This window comes from Misgurnus anguillicaudatus, chromosome 17, assembly GCF_027580225.2.
Source record: "Misgurnus anguillicaudatus chromosome 17, ASM2758022v2, whole genome shotgun sequence".
Classification (NCBI taxonomy): Eukaryota; Metazoa; Chordata; class Actinopteri; order Cypriniformes; family Cobitidae; genus Misgurnus; species Misgurnus anguillicaudatus.
Genome location: NC_073353.2, coordinates 25,652,358 through 25,676,090, shown reverse-complemented (window position 1 = coordinate 25,676,090; position 23,733 = coordinate 25,652,358). Strand labels below are relative to the sequence as shown.

Sequence of the window (23,733 nt, the reverse complement as noted above, 5' to 3'; positions counted from 1 at the left end):
GGTTCCTCATAAAAATATTCTCCATAGTGAGATCACCACGATAGTATAGGCCAGTAGTTTCCTTATTTATTTATAATTACAATTGCATCATCATTGATGCCCGGGGAACAACTCACTAACTGGTTTTAAACCTCTGTGCACATAACAACCTCTCTTGCCTGCGATACAAGCTCAGGTGCGAGGAAAGTTCACATGCAACACAAGTTGGTGTCGCATGTGCAGGTAATGCGGGAATTTTTATGTTAAACTATGATAATAATAATAGCATAATAATAATGTTAAACATTAACCATAAAAAACATTAAGCCATAAATCAACATAAATGCTATCGGCGATATGTCTGACTATCATCGATAGTCTATCCACCTTATTTTCGAACGGGAAAGTAAGTGATATGATGTATTTCCCTTCTTTGTCGAGACGTCCATTTCAATAGCCAGCCGGTAGAAAGCAGTGTGGTGGGAGCACACATAAAACATGATTTAAACAGTTATGGTAAATATTTACTACACCTGCCATGTATGACCCAGTAAGACAATAAAATTAAGAAGTGGCCTAATATATCATATGATATAAGATATATTCAATAATTTCATGTTGTTGCTCGGGGGTGACGGGTCTACAATGGGCAAATATAAAAGCACAGAGACATAACAGTATCTTTACAATGGGAAAGTCAGTCGAGTGTTTGTACATGGAATAGACCAAGACTTTGTGCTTTTAAACTTTTCAGGAGATGGTTTAAAATGTCACAACTGTCCCTCTGGTGCGAGTTTTTTTTTTTTATTGTTATAAAAATATTATTATGCAGTAGATAAGGGATGAGCTTATGAAATTATTTGCTTATTTAAAAAAAATGTTTAAAACATAACAAAAGTATGCGCAAACACGTTAAGAACTATTATAAACATTAACTAATAAGCAGTTTATTTTGTATGTATTCTTTAATCACATTTTTATAAAAATATATATTAGCAGAATAAATAAACCCCCAAATCAGCATATTTTAATCAGCATAATATTAGTTGATTTTGAACAATTATTTGATTTATTGTTCACTGTCAGTTTTTATGAAAGGTTTTACTGGATGGATTTGTGGATAATGGATGCACGTGCGCCACATACACATTCAGCTCATGTACGTTTATTATGGTTGAAACAAATGTTTTGTAGAGATTTACTGCGTTTGGATCAGCTATTATGGCAACCCCTAACTGCACAAATTATGCTAGTCTTTCTGGACTGTATGAACATTAAAAAGCAAGTCAAAACGCCACGCATGTGTCCCTTGCAATACAACAACCATTAGCTGTAGTGGCTCACCAGAAGTTTAAAAAAAGGAGCTCAAAGATGGCGGCACCCACATTTACGTCAAAAATAAGGTGGATTGGCACAACCAAAAGCCATATTAATCTTTTTATGTGTATTCTTGTTTGGTTGTAAATGTGCACACGAGTGTTAGACAGAATTTGTTTGCCTTTGCACTACTGTTCAATGCTTTGTGTTGCAGATAGAAACATTATGACACATTTAAGAAATTGCAATAAAAATGCGACCCAGGAAATATCAACTTAAGCACTGGTCACTAGTGCACTTATAAAAAAAGATAAAAAAGATAAAGATACAGCATCTTGGAAAAGCGGATGCTATGCGAGTTTACAGGGGAAGTGGTAGCTGGCGCCTGGGATTACGGTGCAAAGCAAGATCTAGCGAAAGGATTAACCGCACTAGAGCCAATGCACCCAAGACCATAAAGTGAAAATCCCTGCACACAAGTCTTCTCCGCAAACACCAAAGACACATGACCAAAGGAAGTGGAGGAAGGTAGAATCAAAGTTAATGCCAAGTTCCAAGACCTAACTGTGACACAGCAGCACACGCCAGAAGATTCAAACCAGATGCGGCCCTAAGAAACTGAAGGTAGGTGGGAGGGAGAGGGGCTAACAATGAGGCTTCCATTGGTCTGAAAGCGGCACTCCGTCCGAAAGGAAATGTGGTCTCAGTTAAGCGGTAAGAGGAAACAGTAGCTCAGAAGATGTCAGGTTAGATCAGAGGAGGGACGAGAGTGACCACTAAAGAGAGAGGAGGAGAAGAGAGGCCTTGGGGTTAATTCAACTTGAATGAAGAACTCCTCAGCCTGGGTCATCTTCACACCATCAACAAAGGAGCCACAGCCAGGGTCACCTTCACCAAAACACTATTTAACTTTCAGTCCAGACCATGACGGCCTTGTAATAAATTGCATTGAAGTCAGTCTAGATCTGTATCACTGTCTTCTAGTCTAGTCTGGACCATAAAAACCTTGTCATTTGACCTGGAGCAACATTATCAAGCATTTTTACAAGGAATGTACTTATATGATATCTGAAGGGTTGCAGATATACTAGCAAAGCAGATCAAAACCAACATGCAATCTAGACATAACTCACATTTAAACTAACACTGCAGTCCTCAACTTACAGTGTATGGTAAGAATTTCTTGATTACCAAACAAACAGAGAGATCCTCAATGATGGTACACTTGATCACAGCTGTTTTAAGAGGGCTGGTGGATTTATGAAGCCATAACTCAGGCTGGATCTACCATGGAACAGCTTTATGAATGCTGAGTTCTCTACTATCAGTATAATCCACTGATCCAGGGTCTTAGATGCTGCTGAACCACTTTAAACCACATAACTGGTATCACATTTTAACATTAAAAAGTTTAAAAACATTCATTCTTTATATTTTCCACATTTTAGAATAAAAGTAAACTCATCAAACTATGGAATACAAAAAATCCAAAAATTAATCATAGCAATGTTTTACAAATAGTTTTTTTTTTTTACTAATTTTCCATCTCCTCTAGAGGTAAACATTTGATTTTTAAAGTTTTTGAATCCATTCAGCCGATCTCCGGGTCTGGCGCTACCACTTTTTGCATAGCTTAGCACAATCCATTGAATCTGATTACACCATCTAGCATCACGCTCAAAAATAACCAAAGAGTTTCGATATTTTTCCTAAATTAAGCTTTAAAGTCAAAGACAGAAAAAAATAGACCCGAAAACATCAGCCCACACCTAACAGTATAACACTTTCTTAAAACTCATGCCACACATTTTTGCTTCTTATCAGCACATAGTTTCACTTTCAACTGATATTACAGACAGCACAATATTTTTTTAAACTGAATTTCTATCGGTCGGAAGGGCTCGCTAACTCATCTCTTCTCACCATAAATTGACAGAAAGAACATTATTGAGAAGGGATTGGTTCCTGAGGGCCCTCAACCACTTGGTGCCAGAATAAAGTACTTTGAAAACCGAAATGTTTTACATTAATGGAAGCACGTCCAACTAGTTGCTTCAAAAGACCCTTCCCCAATCATCCAGCATCCCACAGAGTGACCAGGAGAATCACAGGTTTGAGTGATCTTTGATTCTTTCTATCAAGCCCATCATTAAAGTTCAACACAGTATCATGACAGCATGTCACAAAACACTCCAAACAAAAGATGGCTTTTCAAGTTTTTTTAAAAAAAGGCAATATACTTAATATTTGTAGAAGATTTAGACTCCAACTGCGTGATATGCTAAGAAATGGGTCTACGCTTGGATTATTCAGTGTTTAAGTCAAAGGCACTGAAAAATATTATTGGAAATATATAATGAATTCCCTATACATTAACACTCAAAGAAATGAGAGGGAGGAAGGAAGAAAAGGGGAGAAGGAGAGAATAATAAATTATGCAAAACAAAACTTACAGTATCTGACATTTTAACAGAAAAATTAACATTTTGTCATCATTTACTCTCTATAACTGTGGGTTCACACCAGATGCGAATTCAACGATTTTGCGCAAATAGATTACATACAAAGTGAATGCAAAGGCGCGATCAGACGCGTATTAGCCCAAGTTGAAAATATTGAACTCGAGCGAAAAATTTGCATGACACAAAGTTAAATCCCTTAAGTAATCTAGAGCAGAGGTCCCTCAACCACTGGGTCACGACCCAGTACCGGGTCATGGACAAGTTGTCACCGGGTCGCAAGAACGTCCTGAAAAAAAATGCGTATAATAGCTACGTAATAATTTTATCTTTTGTTTCAACTTTTCTACCAGGCCGCTCTTTCTCTCTCTCTACCAGCGCATCGGCGATTTAGAGTATACTTCTAAAACAGAATCCCTAACCTAAGGTTTGAGCTGCCTTCGAGAACAGCAAGTGAAGTTCGTTTACCGTTAATTATTAAGACTAAATGGGCACGCAAACTCGTTAAACAATGAAAGTAATCCACCAAAATATGGTTTTACACGTCTATTAAAATAAAGCTGTTATTAATTTTCTTAAAGCATGGTTCTTTGATCTTTACCTCCGTTTAAAATGTTATACATTTCGCAAATAGATTTTCAGCACTTTGTTTAAACAGCAACTCTGCAACCAATGCCCGGTCAGCGAATTTTTTTCAAAGTTGAAACCAGTCCGCGGTGTAAAAAGGTTGGGGACCCCTGATCTAGAGGGAGTAACGCGATGCCCCATGTTTGGTGTGTACGTAACATTGGATTTTAACCCTGCATTTTTTTTCTTCAGAAATTCTGCATGTAATATCCTATGTTTAATATAAAGTACAACCGTGAAAATGACTAACTTTTCTTTTTTTATTTCTTGACCTTTACCTTTACTGTAGGCCTATGTCTTACAGTTCGGATATTTGAGAGCAATAGTAGATACATCAGCCGTGGTCAGTAATATTTCCATGTACACTGTAAAAAAAATGCAGCCTGAAGCATAAGGAGCTTGGTTATGGAAGTCAATATAACCAACTATTTTAAGTTCTGACTTGTGATAACTTGACATCAATTATATGTTGATATGATATAATTTTTACAGTGTACCTATTAGATTTAATTTAGTACATAATTTTTTTAATTTCTGATGTCGTCCAACCCACTATGACAATTGCAACACTGGTGAAAATGACCTGTAACTATGTAAGGGATGAGTGACTCTGAATCTTTATATGTGAAATCTATGCAAACAATTGTCACACGGACAAGGTCTGACAGGTGACGCACCGGGCATCTGGAGCTCCATTCCAGCTGAATGATTAACAGATCCGACATCTGATCCTCTCCTCATTCCGCATTTGTCCGGTTCCACATGAGAGGAAACCCCGTCCCTCTAGGCTTGACGATAGATGCTCTCAACCTCCTGAAAACCGTCACTTCTTCTCACACTGTGAGGTTAAAGAACGGCCCAGGGGCTGCTACATTTTCAGAGCGCTGCTTGGGCGGCTCGAATATTACATGACTGTGTGGCCGCCCGGCTCTGCCAATCAAAACAGACTGCTGTAATTCGATAATAAGAGAGGGAGGTTTTTCTTTGAAACTCAGCGTTTTGTGATACGTTGTGCTGGACTGGACTCCCAGCATCAAGATGATAGAAAGGTTCCAGTAAAGGAGACTTCAGATGGGACCTAAGGCCCACACCATGATGAAGCCACATTCAACATCTGCTAAAAACCACGGCTTGCTGTTTGCGTACTTGGTTAGATGCTGTTCCAGGAAGCTACTTTTGTTCCCATAGCACTTGACGCATCTGTCATCAAAACCCACATTTAAGCAATACATTCTATAGACGGTTTTATCGGACGCACGTGTGGTGACGAGATTACGCATCTGGTCAGAACTTTACTACCGGTTTCTGTTTGTTTTATGGTCTGACTAGTTGTTGAAACTGAACTCTTGAACAAGTACCTTGTCAAAAATAGCAAATGTTTGGGTTTCCTAGGTAATCTACGTGTTAAAATAAAATTCCCCTTTACACTAAAACTCAATCCATTTTTTTTTTGCAATAAATTAAAGGGCACCTATTTAATTACTAAAAACAACGCTATTTTGTGTATTTTGTATAATACAACGAGTTCACGTGGTTTACACATTTTTCACATAACGTACATTTTTGTAGCTCTAGATATCCCTGTCTACCTGAAACGTCCTGATTTTGTACAAAGCTCATTGATCTGAAAAGCGCTTTGTCCCTGATTAGCCAGCTAATCTGTATGTTGTGATTGGCCTGAATACCTCTAAAGTCAGATGGAAATGTGACGCTCATTACCATGTTTAAAAGATTCGCTCAGAATGCAATGCTAACGGGAGTTAACGTACAGGGTCCAAAATAAGAGGAATTATGATAATGTCGGTCTTCTCTACATCACCAATCCCAGGAAGTAAACTGTTGCCTAAATCCATGTGTTTGTTGCAGTCCAAGAAAAGAGATTTAAAGGTGCAATTTGTAAGATATTTGCAGTAAAATCTCCAAAAACCACTAGGCCAGTGTTATATATTTTGTCCAGCTGATTACTATCAATATCTGTAATGTTTTCAACTACTTGTAAATCGTGAGAAAATTTCCATTCAAAACATTGACACGGGGCAGTGCAGTCTCCTGTCAATGACGTTAATATCCATGTGACCCTTTGTCACCGCCTTTACTGACGTAAACCACATGACAACAGTGGACGAGCTCGAAAAAATAAAATGGCGGCCAAGGAAGCGACTGGAGCAAAAATTTAGTGTAAATAAACGTATATTTTCACTTTTTAAGCATTTTAATTGCATTTCTATCGAGAAATTAGTATTGTAGTTTTCAAATATGTGATTAGTTATCACAAAGGCGCTCTCTGTTTATATTTCAAACACGCTGCCTTTGAAGTGCGTCGGAAAGCCTTTCTCTGAGCGGCCTTCAGGCCTCCGAGGCCGAAGTCATTTCCTCATGAGGCAGCGAGGCAACAAGTCACTGCCTTGAGTTTTCCGACGCAGCCAGTGTTGTGGACAAATGCGGAACCATGCGATAGCGCCTGTCGGGCTACGCGCTTGCTTATGAACTTATGGATATCTCTGTACCGTCTGCCGCTGGTTGTGTCAGCTCCTCTAAGTGTACGGGCCAACCAAACGACCCAAGAAGAGTTTGGAACAAAACGAGGGAGGATCAATTTGGTGTTGCATTATCTGGATGGAGAGAGCTTCACGACAACATTTAACTAGACCAAGATTCTGATCCTGCTTGTGTTTTACGCGATGGGTGAGTTGTTTTGATTCGTAACCCTTCAAAAACGTATGCTATATTATATTGATCACAACATTAGTGTGTCGATTGTAATCAGCGCGTCTTCCCGCGGACGATATGCACATCAAAAGGTATTGTACAGCAATATAAATGGTAATTTTAAGACACTTCACAATAAGATTTGTACTGTCAATACATTATGTGAAAAATCATTGTAGATTGTAAGTTGAAAACTTAATTCTGTGCTGTGTTTACCATCGAATTTGGACTAATACTGTAATATCAATATGACTAACAATTTCGTTTTGAACATCACATATAAACTTACATAATGAAATAAACGATGTCATCAAACGCAACATTTATAAGACTTGATTACCTTATTCATCAACGTGATTTCTCGTTCTCGTCTGATTGATGGCCATCAGCGGTTGAGTTAAAGACTACAAATCCCATAATTCCACGCTGCTTCAAAGCGTCAGTAAACAACATCTTTGTTTTTGTTTGATCTGGCGCCATCATCATAAATACAAATTGTATCTTTAGGTTGGAAACGATAACTCGCGTCATCGTTTACTTTGGGGTATATACCTTTTGCATATCGTTAACATGTACTAATACACTCTTACACACCAAAGGAAATGTAAAATCGTGAATCAAACGATAGATGCTCTTTAAAATCTCCACACTGTTAGAAGAAACGGTCAAAAAACTGTTTCCTAGCAGTCACTGGGGCGGTCCCCTTTCAAAAAGTATACTGCAACTCTGCAACTAAAGAGTTCATATTAGTACCTCAGAGGTACATATTGGCACCAACGAGTGCATATTAGTACCTCAAAGTACATGTTTGGTCGCACGCCGAAAAAGTTTGAGAACCACTGACATAGAGGTACATACTGGTACCTCAAAGGTAAATATCTGTACCCAAATGGTACATATTAGGACCTTTTTAAAAGGTACCATCCAAGTGACACATTTTGTACCTTTTGTCTACACCTAAATGACACATATAAGGACCTAATTAAAAGGTACTGCCCCAACGACAGCTTGGGACCATTTTTTTTCTGACAAAAAGTCAGTCAGCTGTTTTTCTTTTTTTGGCATTACATCGAGTACATGGGGTACAAGGACTGCTAGCAGTAACTGACTTTCAATTTTCAAGTCATTAGAGTTGCTCACACCTGCTGCCAGGGTCAGAGCTTTGTAACAAAGTCCTTCTATGCAACCTGCAGCTGTGAAGCACAAGTGATTAAAATAACAATAAACATTCCACAGGACATACAGATCTGAGTAATGATATCTTAATGTACACCATACATGAAAGCCCACCAAATGACTTTGCTGTTATCTATTTAGAAGGCTGTAGTCTAAACCGGATTCTCTGTAGTGCTTGAAAAGCGAAATCTGTTAAAGAAAATAAATTGCTTGGCATTGAACTTTGAGCTTTATAATTCTGCAGGCATTATTTATGCTCTAACATCAACCTTACACACCAACTAAAACTTGAAAAATAGGATCACGAAAAACAGCCGCTTTAATTATACATAACTACAGAATGTATAACTAAATGTAAAATAGGAGACATTAACTTGCCAATGAACAAATACAAATAGAGTATAAAAGACAATCTTTGCTAACATGTGTTCCTGTAGCTCAGTTGGTAGAGCATTGGATTAGCGGCTCAAAAGGTCATGGGTTCGATCAGAAGGATCACACATAGAATGTATAGCATTAATGGGGGTGCACACCAAACAAGAAGCGCAGCACCGATTCGCGCCATGAATCCTAAAACAGAACACATTATTTTCTATAAATGTACACACACGGGCGGCACCTGGCAATGGCTATCCGCTGTAACTCTGGACACTGCTCAAATCCCTGTCGCGCCACAGAGCGTCACTCACATAGTTTAACATTAAATAACATCATATTCATCCCGAATCGTTTACGTTTAACCTTGGCTGCTAACTTATTTTTTGCATTTTGAAGTAGACGCTATCTGATTAAGCTTGTGCTACTTAAAGTGCACTTGCGGTGTACGATACCTCCAAGTTTTCCTAGACGCGGCGCTTCTTGTCAGGTGTGCGACCCCCTTTAGGGGACATGCACACCAAAGCTTTTACGCCCGCGGGCGCCGTATGTTTTCAATAGTTTCCAATGGAAGCGCGCCGTTTTTCAAATAAGCAAGCAGCTAGCGTTTTTTTCACGCTGGAAGGCGGCACTCTGCGGTTTTCCACGCTCAGCGTTGAGCGCCGAGAGTTGAAAAAGATTCAACTTTGGGTAAAAAGCTCCGCTTGTCAATGTAAGTTCTCACACGACCATCCAATCACAGTGGAGGAAAGACGGGACCAATATAACAACAACCAACCAGAGCATCGTATAACGACTGATAAACAAAGCAGAAGTATTACAGCCACCAAAGGGCTCAAATGAAGAAAGATGCTAGCTGAAAAAACAGCTGGCATTTGGTGTCCTCCAGCCGCATTTAAAAGCTTTGGTGTGCGTTCACCCCAGATGCGGAAGAGGTGGCAAGCACGAGTGATTACATGTTTAGTCATTGCAAAGACGCGAATAGGCATCCTGCAACGCGTACCTTGCGAATTGAGCGTTGCAGAGGGAAACGCGCGAGTTGAAAAATCTGAACTTTGGCGGATATTTGCACCGCGTTAACCCAATCAGGAGCTTGCTCTAGTAGTTACGTGATTACAGGAAGCGAGCGGAGTCGCAGAAGCCACTACCATGACGCGAATTTCCGCATGAATGTCTGGAATGACTAGAATATCACACGCGAATGAAGCTAGTAAACTCAAAATGTTCAACACCTACATGGACAACACCTACCCTCGCCTAAGTAAAGCCACACCACCATGGCAAATATGAAATACATAAAGTTTGACTCCAAAATAACATGCATAATATTTAAAACGCTGGATAAAAGTCTTTCAATCAAAGTACAAACTACACCCATCACATTTTGAAAGAAATGTGACATTCTAGTCTCTGCTGTTCTGGCCCCAAGAGTTTTATTTTATTTAAAGTTTGATCAACAATAGTGAATCGAAATGGTTTTATCTCTATTAATTTGTTCTCATTACAATCCATTGATCCTTTATGAAGCCGTTATACCCGTTCACCTGCAACACCATGATAAACATTCATTCCAGTGAGCAATGTAGCCTATAAATACAAATACGGCAAAAAAAGTTATTATATCACTTATTTAGCTTCAAGCAGTTGGGCCAGCCCTCCACATTGACCCCTCTAACAGAACTACACAGTAACACACACAGCTCCTGTGATATACTGTAGGTATGACATTCACACACAGGTTTGACTGGCAGGCAGTTTCTGCCAGCACACACAGACTGTCAAAGTTCACTTATGCTGGGGATTCATTTTCTGTGTGAGCGCCTTTAGATCGCAGTTTGTATTTCTTGGCAGCCGAGCGCCCAGTGTTTCTCTGGAACATTCCTTAGCTGTGCCATTTCTGGTTAAGGAGTAGTTAGAAAATAATAGATTTCTATAAATGAAAATTCTGTCATCACCTTCATGTCATTTCAAACCTTTTTCTTCTGTGGAATACAAATTTTGAGTTTAGCAAAAAGGACTTTTCTATAAAACAAAACAAATAGTATTCAGCCATAATACATACTGTACATACATATAGTCTTCTTAATCCGTGTAATTGCTTTGTACAACATTTTCTTTTGGGGAAAACTATTGCTTTAAGACGCAGGCGTCTTTCTCTGCGTACCCATGATTACCGGGAAAGCTTTCTACAGAAACTTCCCACCTAAAATTAAAAAAGGCCACATCCTATTTTGCAGTATTTGTCATGCGGACTCCACAAAAACACACATCACTACGCCGCTGCGATCCATTGTGGCATTTCCTCTTTGAACCGACCCAGTGAGAGTGTGGCGGAAGAAATTTGAGATGACTTCAAAATACAGACATTGGGTTATGGACTTCTATATCAGATAACAGTTGGTTGCATAAATTATGGTAAATTGGAAATGTTGACAGGAAGCCAAAGTATTTCACTTTCAAATAAGCTCAAACTGAAATCCAAGACTATAATAGTGTATTATAGAGCCAGTCCTGACAAACAGAAGATGAGTACTACTTGTGAAGGCGTACAAGAGCAAAAGACAACAAAAGCGGTCTCACACAGCACGCCACGGTGCAGGTATGGAGCTATCCAATGCGTGACATTACATTGATTTCTGATGTATGTACTGCAGCATATTAAAAAATATATATTAGACATTCTGCCACTTTTTCTCAAATCATTTCATCTACTGCCACCACCAGGGCTGATAAAGAACAGACCAAATATAAACAGAATGTCAACATGACAGTCTGCTGCCAAACACAGTGATGGAAACTGTAATGAAATGTTAATGGCTGACAATTAGCTTTTATAGCTTAATGTGATCTTCACATCCATCTGTGCTTGGAAAAATATGTTCAGATGTTTACAAGATGTAAGTACTTATTTTAAGCAACAAATCTGGTCTAATATTCCAACAACCAACTAGTAGATTAGAGTAGATTAAGGTTTGTTAAAGTTTTAAAGATTTCACAGCAGTAGATGTGCTGTAAGGAAAACAGTTTGCACAATAAAATCTTTGCCGTCTCTTTAAATTCATCATCTCGGAAGCAAAAACACATTATCTGCTCTCTGTTCAAGTCTCCAAAAAAATCACATGAATCAAAATCAGCCAAATTTACAGGGTTCATTTAAATTCTTTTTTGGTTAATTTTCAGATGTCATTTAAACCCCCAATGTCTTTCTTTGTTCTTCAAAAGCCAAATGCATATATATTTTTTTTTTCTCTTTCTTTTTCGAGGCTGGACCCCAAAGTGTTAAATAAATTACTCCATTTGACTTGTGTCATATAGTTAAAGTGTACTGAAGATGTTTAAGCATCCTAAAACTGCCTAAACAAAGTTCAGACACAGAGAATAGCGGTGTCCCAGTCCGAAGGCTATGACCTTCGAAGAACGTATTGTAAGACTGATTGCATCACAGCAGCGCAACTGAAGGCTTGTAAGGCTGTCACAATTCGAAGGCTGCTTAAAATGAATCCTCGAAATGCGTCCTTATGTCTCTGCGCTGATAAAGATAGAACGAATGGTTCCTTTACAGCCTAGGCTATCCCGAGATTCATTGTGCACCTGTATCGGCTGAATATAATGGATGGATATTTTAAAATAAACATTTATAACTTTTATTAAATAAAGGTGTGTATTCTTGTCACTGTTTTACTATTATAAGTTAGGTTTTGTATTAATATTATTCTATGTATGTTGCGTATATTTCTAAGATTGATTAATTTGATATGTTATTGGTTAGTTTAATCTACATCAACGTGTCATATTTTCTCAAATAATTTTTTTTTTTTTTGGTTCGATATTTATTTTAATTAATAAGTCAGAAATGTCTCCACTGTGTCCTGCTGACATGCGCGATGGGCACATACAGCAGGCGATGCATTATGGATCCTCTGAAGACTAGATCGTCTCATTTCAGTTCTCTTCGTGGACTTCCGAGGTGGCCCCCTTCAAAGACCAAGTACTCGCCTTCTGAGCCTCGCATTATAAATACAAAAAATAACTTGCATTTTAAGCAGCTTTCGAATTAGGACAGCCTTACTAGCCTTCAGTAGCGATGCTGTGACGCAGTCGGTCTTAGAATGCAGCCTTCGGGGGTCGCAGCCTTTTAATTGGGACCCAGCTATAGTGCACTGAGAGGCACAGATGAAGGCTGCGCCCAAATAACCACACTTGCAGTCTTTGCACTTGACCACTTGAATACTTACATGATGTATTTCCTGTATTTTGCCCAAGTGTTCTTGTGGGCGTGAAGATCCCAAGCGTGCATGTAAAAATTATTCACCTGATAGGACAAACTTAGCAAGTGTTAAAATGTCAGTCTAAGTAATGGTAGCAATTTGCACCAAAACATATTCATTTTTTTATTTAGGCTACTTAAAATATTTTTTTTAAGGTTTTCTTTAAATAAAATGAACACATAAACAAATAAACAGATAAATGAACATTTAAAGAATATTATCTACACTAATCTGAAACTTTCAGACGCAGAATTCTTTGCACCTGTAAAATATAATTTTGTGCATGTAGCTTTATTAAAGTTTATTGTTTATATAGTCCCTGAATAAACAACACCATTAATGTTGTTTTAATGTTATAAAAGTAGTTGCAGATGTTTTACAAAAAACATAACAATGTTTACACCAATGAAATGTGAAACACTCTGTTTTACTACCAAAATATGTAAAATCCATTTATTAACTTACAATTAAAAGTATCCACGACATCTGGCGAGATTTGGGCATAAGTCTCATGATTTACATCCTGAACGTGATGCATGACGAAATACGCTTAGCCTTGAATACCGCTTCGAAGCGGTATTCAAGAAAGTGGGGGTTTAGTGTGCATTAAGGGCACAGCACTTTGCCAGTTTTAAGACATGGGACAGTCTTGCGCACTTACTTCCTGTCGCGTGCACATGCTCTCAAGTGGCCAAGTGGTCATTTTAAATGAGTTACCGCCAAAATCATTTATTGTATCAGGTCAGCACAACGGCGAGTTGAATACACAGAATCCTATTTTTCCTCATCTTTGTACTTTGTACTTTGTACTTCGTGATCAACAAACAAACAAAAACAAAATAATACTTTGATGGCATTGATAAACCTATGGTGGTTTTCTATGATGGGAAAGAAACAGTAGCCAACAAAATCTTACACGAGAGGCACTCGGAAGACGGAAAAATGCCGGGTGCTTGTTCTCCCGACAGCATCAAGCTTCTGTTATGCTAACACATTGACCCCAGGCGATCTTATGAAAAACTTTTCATGATTTTACACAAAGTCAACAAAAATCGTGCAGTGACGATGTCCCAAGGATAACAGCAGCAATGACAGTGTTATTAATATGACAAACTGTTTTGATTAATGCCATTAATGTTTATTTTTTATCAGTGTATACCACTAGTCAACTAAATGAATATAACATGGCAAAGATGAATGCACATTTATATATTGATTCAATAGATTTATAGCATTTTGAAAAAAAAAACTTGTCATGGATTTATTGCATTTTGTGAAAAAAATAATCCCTTTTAATAATCAATCTTTAACAATCACGTAATTTAAGATGCTATGTGAAAGTTTGTAACAGAAAATCTTCTCATCTTGTCACTTTCTTGGTATAAAAAATAAGTTTTTACCGAAATTAGTCAAAATGGATTTATTGCGTTTTGGAACCAAACTCTTCAAATAATGGATTAATTTTAGTTTTTCACCAAACCTTTTTGTATGTCTTCAGGACACTTAAAATATATGGCATGAGTCGAGTATAGTATCCTTTTTCCATATTAAACTATGTTATTACCTTAACTAAGAAGAGTTGATACATCCCTCTATCATCTTAGTGGGTGCACGTAAGCGCTGTGGCGCGCGATGACACTTTGGTAGCACTTAGCTTAGCTCAGTTTTTTTAATGGTACCAAACAGAGATAAAGTTAGAAGTGACCAAACACATCAACGTTTTTCCTATTTAAGAAGAGTAGTTATACGAGCAAGTTTGGTGGTACAAAATAAAAGTAGTGCTTTTCTAAGCGGATTTAAAAGGGTAACTATGTTGTATGGTGGAATAGCACTTTTGGGAGTACTTCGACTCGCCTGAAAAATCCGCTCCCATTTTTCCTCTCATAATTACTTCGCCGAGTCGAAGTACTCCCAAAAGTGCTATTCCGATAGTCTATTCCTTTAACACTTCTGGGTTCCTTTTGAACCAGAAAACCAAAAACAAATTTAATTTTGGGATTGGGTTCTAAAGAAAAAAGAAAGCCATTGGGGATCAAATGGCATGAGAGTAAATCATGACAACACTTTCATTTTCAGGTGAACCATCCCTTTAAAACTTAAATAAATCAATAAAAAATTAAGGACTTAAGGCTGGGCCGAACCAGCAAACCTGTTGCTTAGGAAGTTGTTCTTGCACCTGCTCTGCTCAGCAAAGGTGCAAGAGTTTAGAGAAATAGTGAGACCATAAAAACAAGAGAGATGAAGCAAGAGGTTTAAAAAAAAGGAAAGGGGCAGGGATAACTGTCATGATTCCAAGCATCACCCATCACCACCCGCAGATATGTGCATCAGATAACAGAGCCCGATGCTTGTGACACTACACCACCAAATCAAAATCACCAAGGGCACACACAGACATACAGCCTCAGTGGGCCCGTTAGCGGGGGGATTTATTCTCTACATACGATGTCGGGCGGCTTCGGGAGCTCAAGAGTTGATCACAGAGGAACCGAAAACAACATCCGTCCACTTTCACACTTCAGTGGAAGAGGTGCCCCCCCTCCGACAGGGCTGCGTAGTCTTGCCATCTGGAGAATAAATCGAGTGTGAAGTACAGTATAGTTTGGGACCAAGCTCCGTGGCGGCAGCTCAGCAGTCAGTTCATTAGTTTCAAACTTCTAGGGATTGGAGCTGGGGGGGCAGAGCGGAGTGAGACTGCCGCGGAGAGAAAGAGAAAGCGGGGGTAAAGGGTTGGGAGGGTTGAGCCGCCGGGTGGAATGCCCCAAACTGAGCCGCCGTCTATAGGGCATCAATGCCACAAAACACACAAATAAACAAACTTGCCCCCAGAGCGAGAAAAAGACAGGTGTAGCTGTCAGCCCCAGCCAAAGTGGACTTTCAACCCCTCCTTATCAGTAAGGAGCGATGTTTTTTTAAATAATAAAAGTGTGAGTTAAGCCAGCATCCAGAGTGGTGGTTAGCAGTTACTGGGTAGTCTGAACTGTCTGCACCCAGTGGGGGGGGGGGCTGGCACTGGTTTGCCAAGGGACAACAATGCTTGTGGCAAACAAACGGTTAGTATAAGCAAGTATTTATCAACACTTTTAGTCTGTTGAGTAAACTCCCTTTTCAGACAAAATACACAAAACCTTTTACATGCACAAAACGCAAATTTAGCATTACAGTGATTTTACCACAAGTCGATTTTTTTTTATAAAATGGTGGTAATAGCACTATGATGAAAGACAAGTTAGCTTTGTTCTGAGTTGCTTCGCTACCTTCAGCCTACATACTACTTTTTAAATTAGTATCCTAACCACCATACAACCTCATAGGTGATTTGGAAAGCTCTACGTGAGTCACAACTCTCACTTATTTGCTATCTTTTCCGTTCTCTTCTTAAAAATATGGCTTTTAAATTTAGATTAAACAGCAAGAAAATACAAGTTTAACAAAATTGTGTTATTTCGACAACGTATGATTACGAGAGTATCTCAGAAACCTGTTGGTTATATCGTCTGATGTTATTTACAGATCCTCTCCTATTCCATCTTCTACACAGGTCCATACAAAAGAAACCTAGCTGCAGGAGAAGTGTCATTTAGTAGGGCAGAAAATAAAATATCTATCTATAGGTATACACAAACCCCCATGGATTTCCAATTGCCAGAATGGGGAAAACAGCTGAGAGTGTGGGAAGTGAAAGAGCGAGTGCAGAGGAGCGAAGTGTTTTATTATTGAGTTAATAACTCATTTTTACATTACGCAGTTGCGCTCTAGCAAATAAATAATGGATCGCAGCTTTCCTCGTTCTATGCCAGGCTCTTTAAAGCTGACATATGGTCTTTAAAATTGACTGTGTCTTGTACGGATTGTAAGCGCTTGCGGCCCTAACAGATTTACACCATTGAAAAGCTGAACAGCAATGGGATTATATTCGCAAAGTACAATGTTATTTTTCCAGAGTGAGTTATTAGCATTTTCATCTGAAAGACTAAAACGCAGTTTATTTCATCAATCCTGACAGGGACATAAAGAGAAAACGTTCAGCTTAGAGAGGAACACAGGTTATTTTCCCCTTACAGATCACCTAACATTAAAATATATAATCCTATAATCCTATACAGACAGCATCCTTCTAAAGATCTTAATTTTTATTCAGTGCTATAAATTACAAGACCTGTAAGACAGGTATGCTGATCTGCTTAAGTTAAAGGGATAGTTCACCCAAAAATGAAAATAATGTCATTAATGACTCACCCTCATGTCGTTCCAAACTCGTAAGACCATCTTCGGAACACAGTTTAAGATGTTTTATATTTAGTCTGAGAGCTTGTTGACCCTTCATTTAAAAATTTACGTACGGTTTACTGTCCATGTCCAGAAAGGTAATAAAACATCATCAAAGTGGTCCATGTGTCATCAGTGGGTCAGTTAGAATGTGTTGAAGCATCAAAAATACATTTTGGTCCAAAAAAAAAAAAAATTACGACTTTCTTCAGCATTGTCTTCTCTTCCGTGAAGCGCATGCGCGAGACTAAAGTGATGTGACTGCAGTGACGTGGATGACGTGTTAAGGGCGATTTATAGTCGTGTGTAGGTCCTACGGCGTAGCCGCGATGGCGTAGCTTCCGCGTCGGTTTTCATTTATACTTTTGCGTCATCCTCCGCGTCAACGTGCAAACACACGCGGAAACCGCTGGTAGGCAGTATCCACGCGTGTAACCACAGTAGCAGTGCGACCGTCAGAGAAGAAGAAGCTTGGCAAGTTAACCCACAAACGAAGAAGGAATAGCAACTTGTTGTGTATAATTTGAGAAGACCAGCAATGATGGAAGTAAATAAACAGCGACTTTTTGTCGCAGTTTGAGTTAAATCACTCCTCAACTTGGCTCAACTTTGTTTTCACCGTCTGAAACGGAAATACCTATGACGCAGGTTTTTTTTACCTAACGGGAGGGGTTCTGGTGGACCAATCACAGCGCTTGCGGTCCGCGTAGAGCCAACGCGCTGTTAGAAATTTTGTGAGGTGCGCGTCAGGCTACGCAGAGCTACGCACAGGCTACGGATAGTAGCTACGGCGTAGGACCTACGCACGACTATAAATCGCACTTTATCCTCAGACATGTTGGCAAAGTTTTTTTTTTCAAACTTACAGAGTGCATCTCCCTAAGACTGTAAACGAAGCCTGGACACATAAAAAAAACAAAAAAGAGCTGGGGCGCACCAGATAACACGTCAGCCGCATCATATGTCATCCGCGTCACATGACTTTCTCACGCATGCGCTTCACAACAGATGCGGAAGAGAAGACAATGCTGAATAAAGTCGTAATTTTTGTTATTTTTGGACCAAAATGTATTTTCGATGCTTCAACACATTCTAACTGACCCACTGATGAACTACTTTGATGATGTTTTTATTACCTTTCTGGACATGGACAGTATCCCGTAGATAGATTTTTAACAAGCTTTCAAACTAAATATAAAACATCTTAAACGTCTTATGAGTTTGGAACGACATGAGGGTGAGTCATTAATGACACTATTTTCATTTTTGGGTGAACTATCCCTTTAACAATACCATTTTCAGAGAGCTGTGTACAGAAAGGCATTTTCAATGATTTGTACATAAAAAGAAAGAACCAGAACATCACTTAAATATGGATTAATTTGTAACCAAGGCACTGAAACTAAACAAAAAACACGAGAGCATTCATCTAGTAATTTCTTTGGCTTTACCGGATACTTAATGTTTCTTTTTGAAACCTTTCCCCCACTTAGCAGTGATAAAGAAATAAGTGGGTGTTACCAAACATTGGGTCTCTGTCACCTTTTCTCAGAGGTCATAGTTTAGGCTGTCTGTCAAACTCTCTTTTTCCCACTCGAGCAGGAATAGCCTCTGGCCATATCAATCATCTTTATTAACATGACTTAAAAACCTTTGTTAGCCACTGGTTCTCCTTTAGCTCCTGCACCAATCACAATTTCACGGAGAGGGGTAAACAGGGCCAATTGGCTGGCTGTGTGGGCGGGTCGAGAATGCTTTTAACCTGCAGCATCTGCTGACTTCCTGCTGTTTGCTCAGTGTGAAGTGGGCACCTTGTTTCAAGGGAATGTGATAGGGGGGCATTTTTGCCTTTATCGGCACATAATGGGACGGAAATGTGCTTGTTTTAAGCAATGCTCTTAGGTAGCTTTCTTTGGAGTGATTAAGGATCAGCACCTGGCTAAAGGAGAGCTTTAAATGATGAGGATTTTGCGTTTACGTCTCACAGCGTCAGGTGCCGCACAAAGAATGGGAGATTGGGGCGGTCGATACCTTCTTATTGAGGGCGACCCCGTCCTCGCAGTCGAAAACGGCACAGTCCACGTCCAGCGCAGTCAGCTTCCGCAGTTTTCTCTCATCGTCGCCCGGTACATAGAGCACGGCACGGCGGGGTACGTACTTCAAAGAGGTGCCAGGAGTATGGTGGGCACGTTGAGAACAATGACACCAGGGCACAGCAGCCAAGAGTCTCCGACTGATCCCCCTGAGAATATTCACATGTACACACACAAATTCAATTTCAATTCAAACATATTTAAAATGCCTGTAGCTTAAGGGGATTCGTTCATCCAAAAATGAAAAAGCTGTCATTGTTTACTCAGTTTCTTTATTCTGTTGAACACAAAAGAAGATATTTTGATAAATGATGGTAAGCACATTATTCCTACTATGGGAGTCAGTGGATACCATCAACCATACACTCACCATCATTTATCAAAATATCTTCTTTTGTATTCAACAGAATAAAGAAAATCATACAGGTTTAGAACAACATAAGGGTGAACTATCCATTAAGTTGGTAGAGCATCATGTTAACAGTGCAAAGGTGATATGTTTGGTTTCCAACACCCCATTCATACAGCACTTTGATCGCAGAAAATGTCCTGTAAATGTTCTGGGATCACTCCGATCAAAAGGACCTGGTCCTACAGAATGGTTTTACAGAAAGAGTTACATTTACAGGGGGGTGCCGTAGTGAGGACGTGCGTGACATCTTGCGTGTCATCGCAACAAGAAGTTATGGTTCAGTTCTTTAAAACAGGGAATTTACATGCAGATTTACATTCACGTATATTAGAAATATCTGTAAATTAGACTGAAGCAGAGGTCACTATTCACGCAGAAGCGGCACCATTCAGCAACATAAATAGTGCGTCACATAGTGCGTCACATGCTCATATGAGCTTATAATAAACAAAAATGCATGTGCGTCATCGCATTCACCTCTTTAAAAGGGGGGTTTGAAATGCACATTACATTGACAATGAGAAATCTCTGCAAACTGGACTGAAGGAGCTCGTCAAATATTCACTCTAATCATCTACTAGCATACAAGAACAGCACATTACGTGCTCCTTTATGATCTTATCATAAACAAAAATGCATGCGTGTGGTTTCTCTCTCGAAATCACAGATACCATATTTTCCGTACTATAAGTCGCACTTTTTTTTTGTTTGGCTGGTCCTGCGCCTTCTAGTCAGGCGCGACTTAAAAGTCAGTATTAGGGCTGTAACGATATATCGCGTGTCCCATTAAAAAGGCCTGCATCGCGATTCTGTGTTTCATGCGCAGCTTGTGTGTGTACTTTGGCGTTTTGGTCAGTAAGAAGTCCGTTATCAATCTAAAATCATTATGAGTCTGAGTCGTTTATGACGTGCATTTGAAAAAGCAACACTCGTTAAACAAAGTCATTCAAAATATTATTTATTATCATGAAAATAACAATTTGTAGAACAGCGATATACATATTCCTGTAGACATTTCCTGGAATAGGGTTTGTAACGCTACTTCTTCTGTGGCACAAGTGACGTTTCTGCACGAGTGCACCACTGTGCCCCCTGGCTTTTGGATGTGCGTTTGCACGATAAATCGTTACAGCCCTAGTCAGTATGAATTGATTTTGACATATATGAACCAAGGGACAACATTACCGTCTACAACTGCGAGAGTCGGCTATATGCTGCTCCTGTATTTATTTAATCCAATGGATTCAGTAATGTGGATTGACGAGCCTGCGAACTTGATGCTCGTTGACTTGTTCCGTTCATTAAGCCTATTCAGCCTTCTAGGTACTGTATGTCCAGTATGCTATTGTTTATTGTGTAAATAACTGATAATGTTACGTTAACGTATGGACATCTATTCAGCCTGCTGTTCTGTGTGCTTTTGTTTAGGTGAATAACTTGCCTTTTCAGATTAAATGTCTGTTTTTCGTCTTGGATTTTGTGGAAAAAAAAAATCAAAATAAATGCGATGTGTAGTCCATTGTGACTTATATATCGTCGCTGCCCGATGAAACTCACGTATGTCCAAAACGGTTACTTTTCAGGAAGTGAAAAAACACAGTATTTCAAAAGCAGTTTAATGTAGTGTTGTCATACTTGGTACGGCATCTTTACATGTAACCACATTCTTGCCACTGTAATGATATAATCCACATTTGACCAAAATTGAGTTTAAATGGACATACGTGCATATTTTACAGTAACGGTGGTCGATACGCGTTCTTACGATCATTTATTAGAATGGCCAAGTCACGTTTCAAATTGACAGATGAATACGCTCAGTTTATTAAATAGCCTACGTCTTAGTTTATTAAATACGGTTAGTTTATTTAATATTAATTATAAATGTATTAAATGTCTCTTGCAAACTATGAAGGGACAATGAATCAATACACTGACATGGTAATGCTAGACAAATACTTTGTTTGCACAGTCCTACCGTAATTTTGTCACTCCTAGACATACGTCTGGCGTCAGGGGGGAAACGTTTACCTCTATGAAGGAAAGTCATTGTCTCACCAGGCTATGTTTATTCAGCTCCAGTGCTGAGCTTCGATGAAACTTCACGAGACCGGCGAGATGCTTCCACCGGGCAGGAGATATGCGGTGTGATTGACAGCTTTGACACCAAATGGATATATGTGAAAATCAGATGACATGATTTCACAACTTTTCATTGGCCATTTAGATATGTGAAGCATACTGTATACGGAAATTAACCTGGACATTCAATCCGTCTAAAAATCGGCAAAATGGACATACATGGTTTTCATCGGACAGCGACAATATGTTTTTCGTCTCCGGAAAATACGGTAATATGCAAACTTAAGACGTTGCTAAGAATAAACCTACCAAGTGCAGGACTTTAAACACATCACATATATTTACGGGATCTTTATGCCATGTGTGATTACGGAAAATCATTGGCAGTGTGAAAGAACCAAAAAATCCAACGATCCCAGATGCATTTTCTGTAATGTTTCTTTGAAAAGGGCTATATTTATAAGATGTGTAAATTAAATGCATTGTAAGTAGCTTTGGATGTCCGCCAAATCCATACATGTAAATGTAATGCAATATTGCTTGTAATTACCTTCGTGTTTACCGAAAGTTTTTAAAGAGCTTTAATATGACAACAAAGCACCTAATCTTAGAACTTAGACTGAATTTCAATTTCCAAATCTTTACAAACTGACAGTTTGTTTTCTTTTCTGCGTCCTAATAGATAAGCACCGTTGACCTGAGGCTCTTATCTTTGACAACATCAGAGCGACCACTTCTTCTCTAATGCTAATTTACAAAGGATCAGCAAGCACAGCTGAACAAAAATCTATTTAGGCCAAACCACTACGATTTGAAAGAGACTCAGAGAGATTACAAAGCTCACCACAACAATCAAAAGTTTAGACAAGACCACAAATCTGTGTGCTGCTTTGGTAAATGACTTCAATTAACATCTATATAAACAGCTGTCAGAGAGACCCAAAATATCTGTTTCTCAAAATCATTGGGCTTGTAGAGGGCCTCATTTTTTGGCTTCATTTCCTTCAAGCACATCTCATCACATACAATAATAATCTGGCTGTTCAAACAATTAGCGTTAATAAATGCAGCAAATAATTGCTATCACATACAACCAATTACCTCCGACAACAGTCTTCGCTTGTCGGATTCTTGCCACTGCTCATGAAGAGATCGTATGTATTGACTGTATTCCTTTCCTCCTTGAAATAAAGAAGGGGGTAGGGAGTGATTTTGGGGAGGTGGGGGTTTAAGATCCTCTTTGGGTCTTTGTTGTCAAAAGAAGCTAAAGTCACATCAATAGCCACTTAATCCCATCTTTCATGCTTACAATTGCCCTCAAGAACCAAGCAGGCATATTCTTCACTGAGATGATGTAGCTACACCAGGCTATTAAAAGCAATTCAGATATGGCTGTGAGAACTATACAGGCCTAAGTACACAGACTCTCAGTAGGGATTCTCAATGCTATAGTGTTCGGATTTGGTGTGACACTTAACAAGAGTTCCTTCCATAAAGGAAATGCAAATAATAATAATACAAAAATATATTCAGCACTCACAGCAAAGCCAAAGAAGAACCATTTTCACCTTTTTATAGTCTGAAGAACCTTTATGCAAGAGAAAGGGATAAAGGTTCAGTGGAAGGATGTAGGGAGAAAGAAGAGAGGAATTTACCATTACGCAATATCTCAAACCTTGCAAAGGATTGGTAATAAAGAAGCCAAACGGTGAAATTGGAAATTAAAATTGTGAAGGCGATATTTGGGCATTATGCATGTGTAGGGGGTTGACAAGAATGAGTATAGAGCAAAAAAGAGAGGGAGGTATCAAATTAAATCTTCTAAATTCGACGCATTGTGCTGCAGGGTGAAATGTTAAAAAGGCATTTTAAGTGGGCACTTGAAAAAGAAATAAATTATCTTGTAAGTAGGAGGCTTACAAAATGATAGCACATGTAATTAAAGAACAGATTTCATAAAAGAGAAG

General features: G+C 38.9%; 1 protein-coding gene across 1 annotated transcript in view; it reads right to left on the bottom strand.

Annotated features, from left to right (window-relative positions):
• clybl (citrate lyase beta like) overlaps window positions 1–23,733 on the bottom strand; it is a 78,246-nt gene that overhangs the window by 18,935 nt on the left and 35,578 nt on the right. Inside the window, exon 2 of the mRNA XM_055215299.2 lies at window positions 19,211–19,421. Coding sequence (XP_055071274.2) covers window positions 19,211–19,421 — 211 coding nt within the window. The remainder of the gene's footprint in view (window positions 1–19,210; window positions 19,422–23,733) is intronic.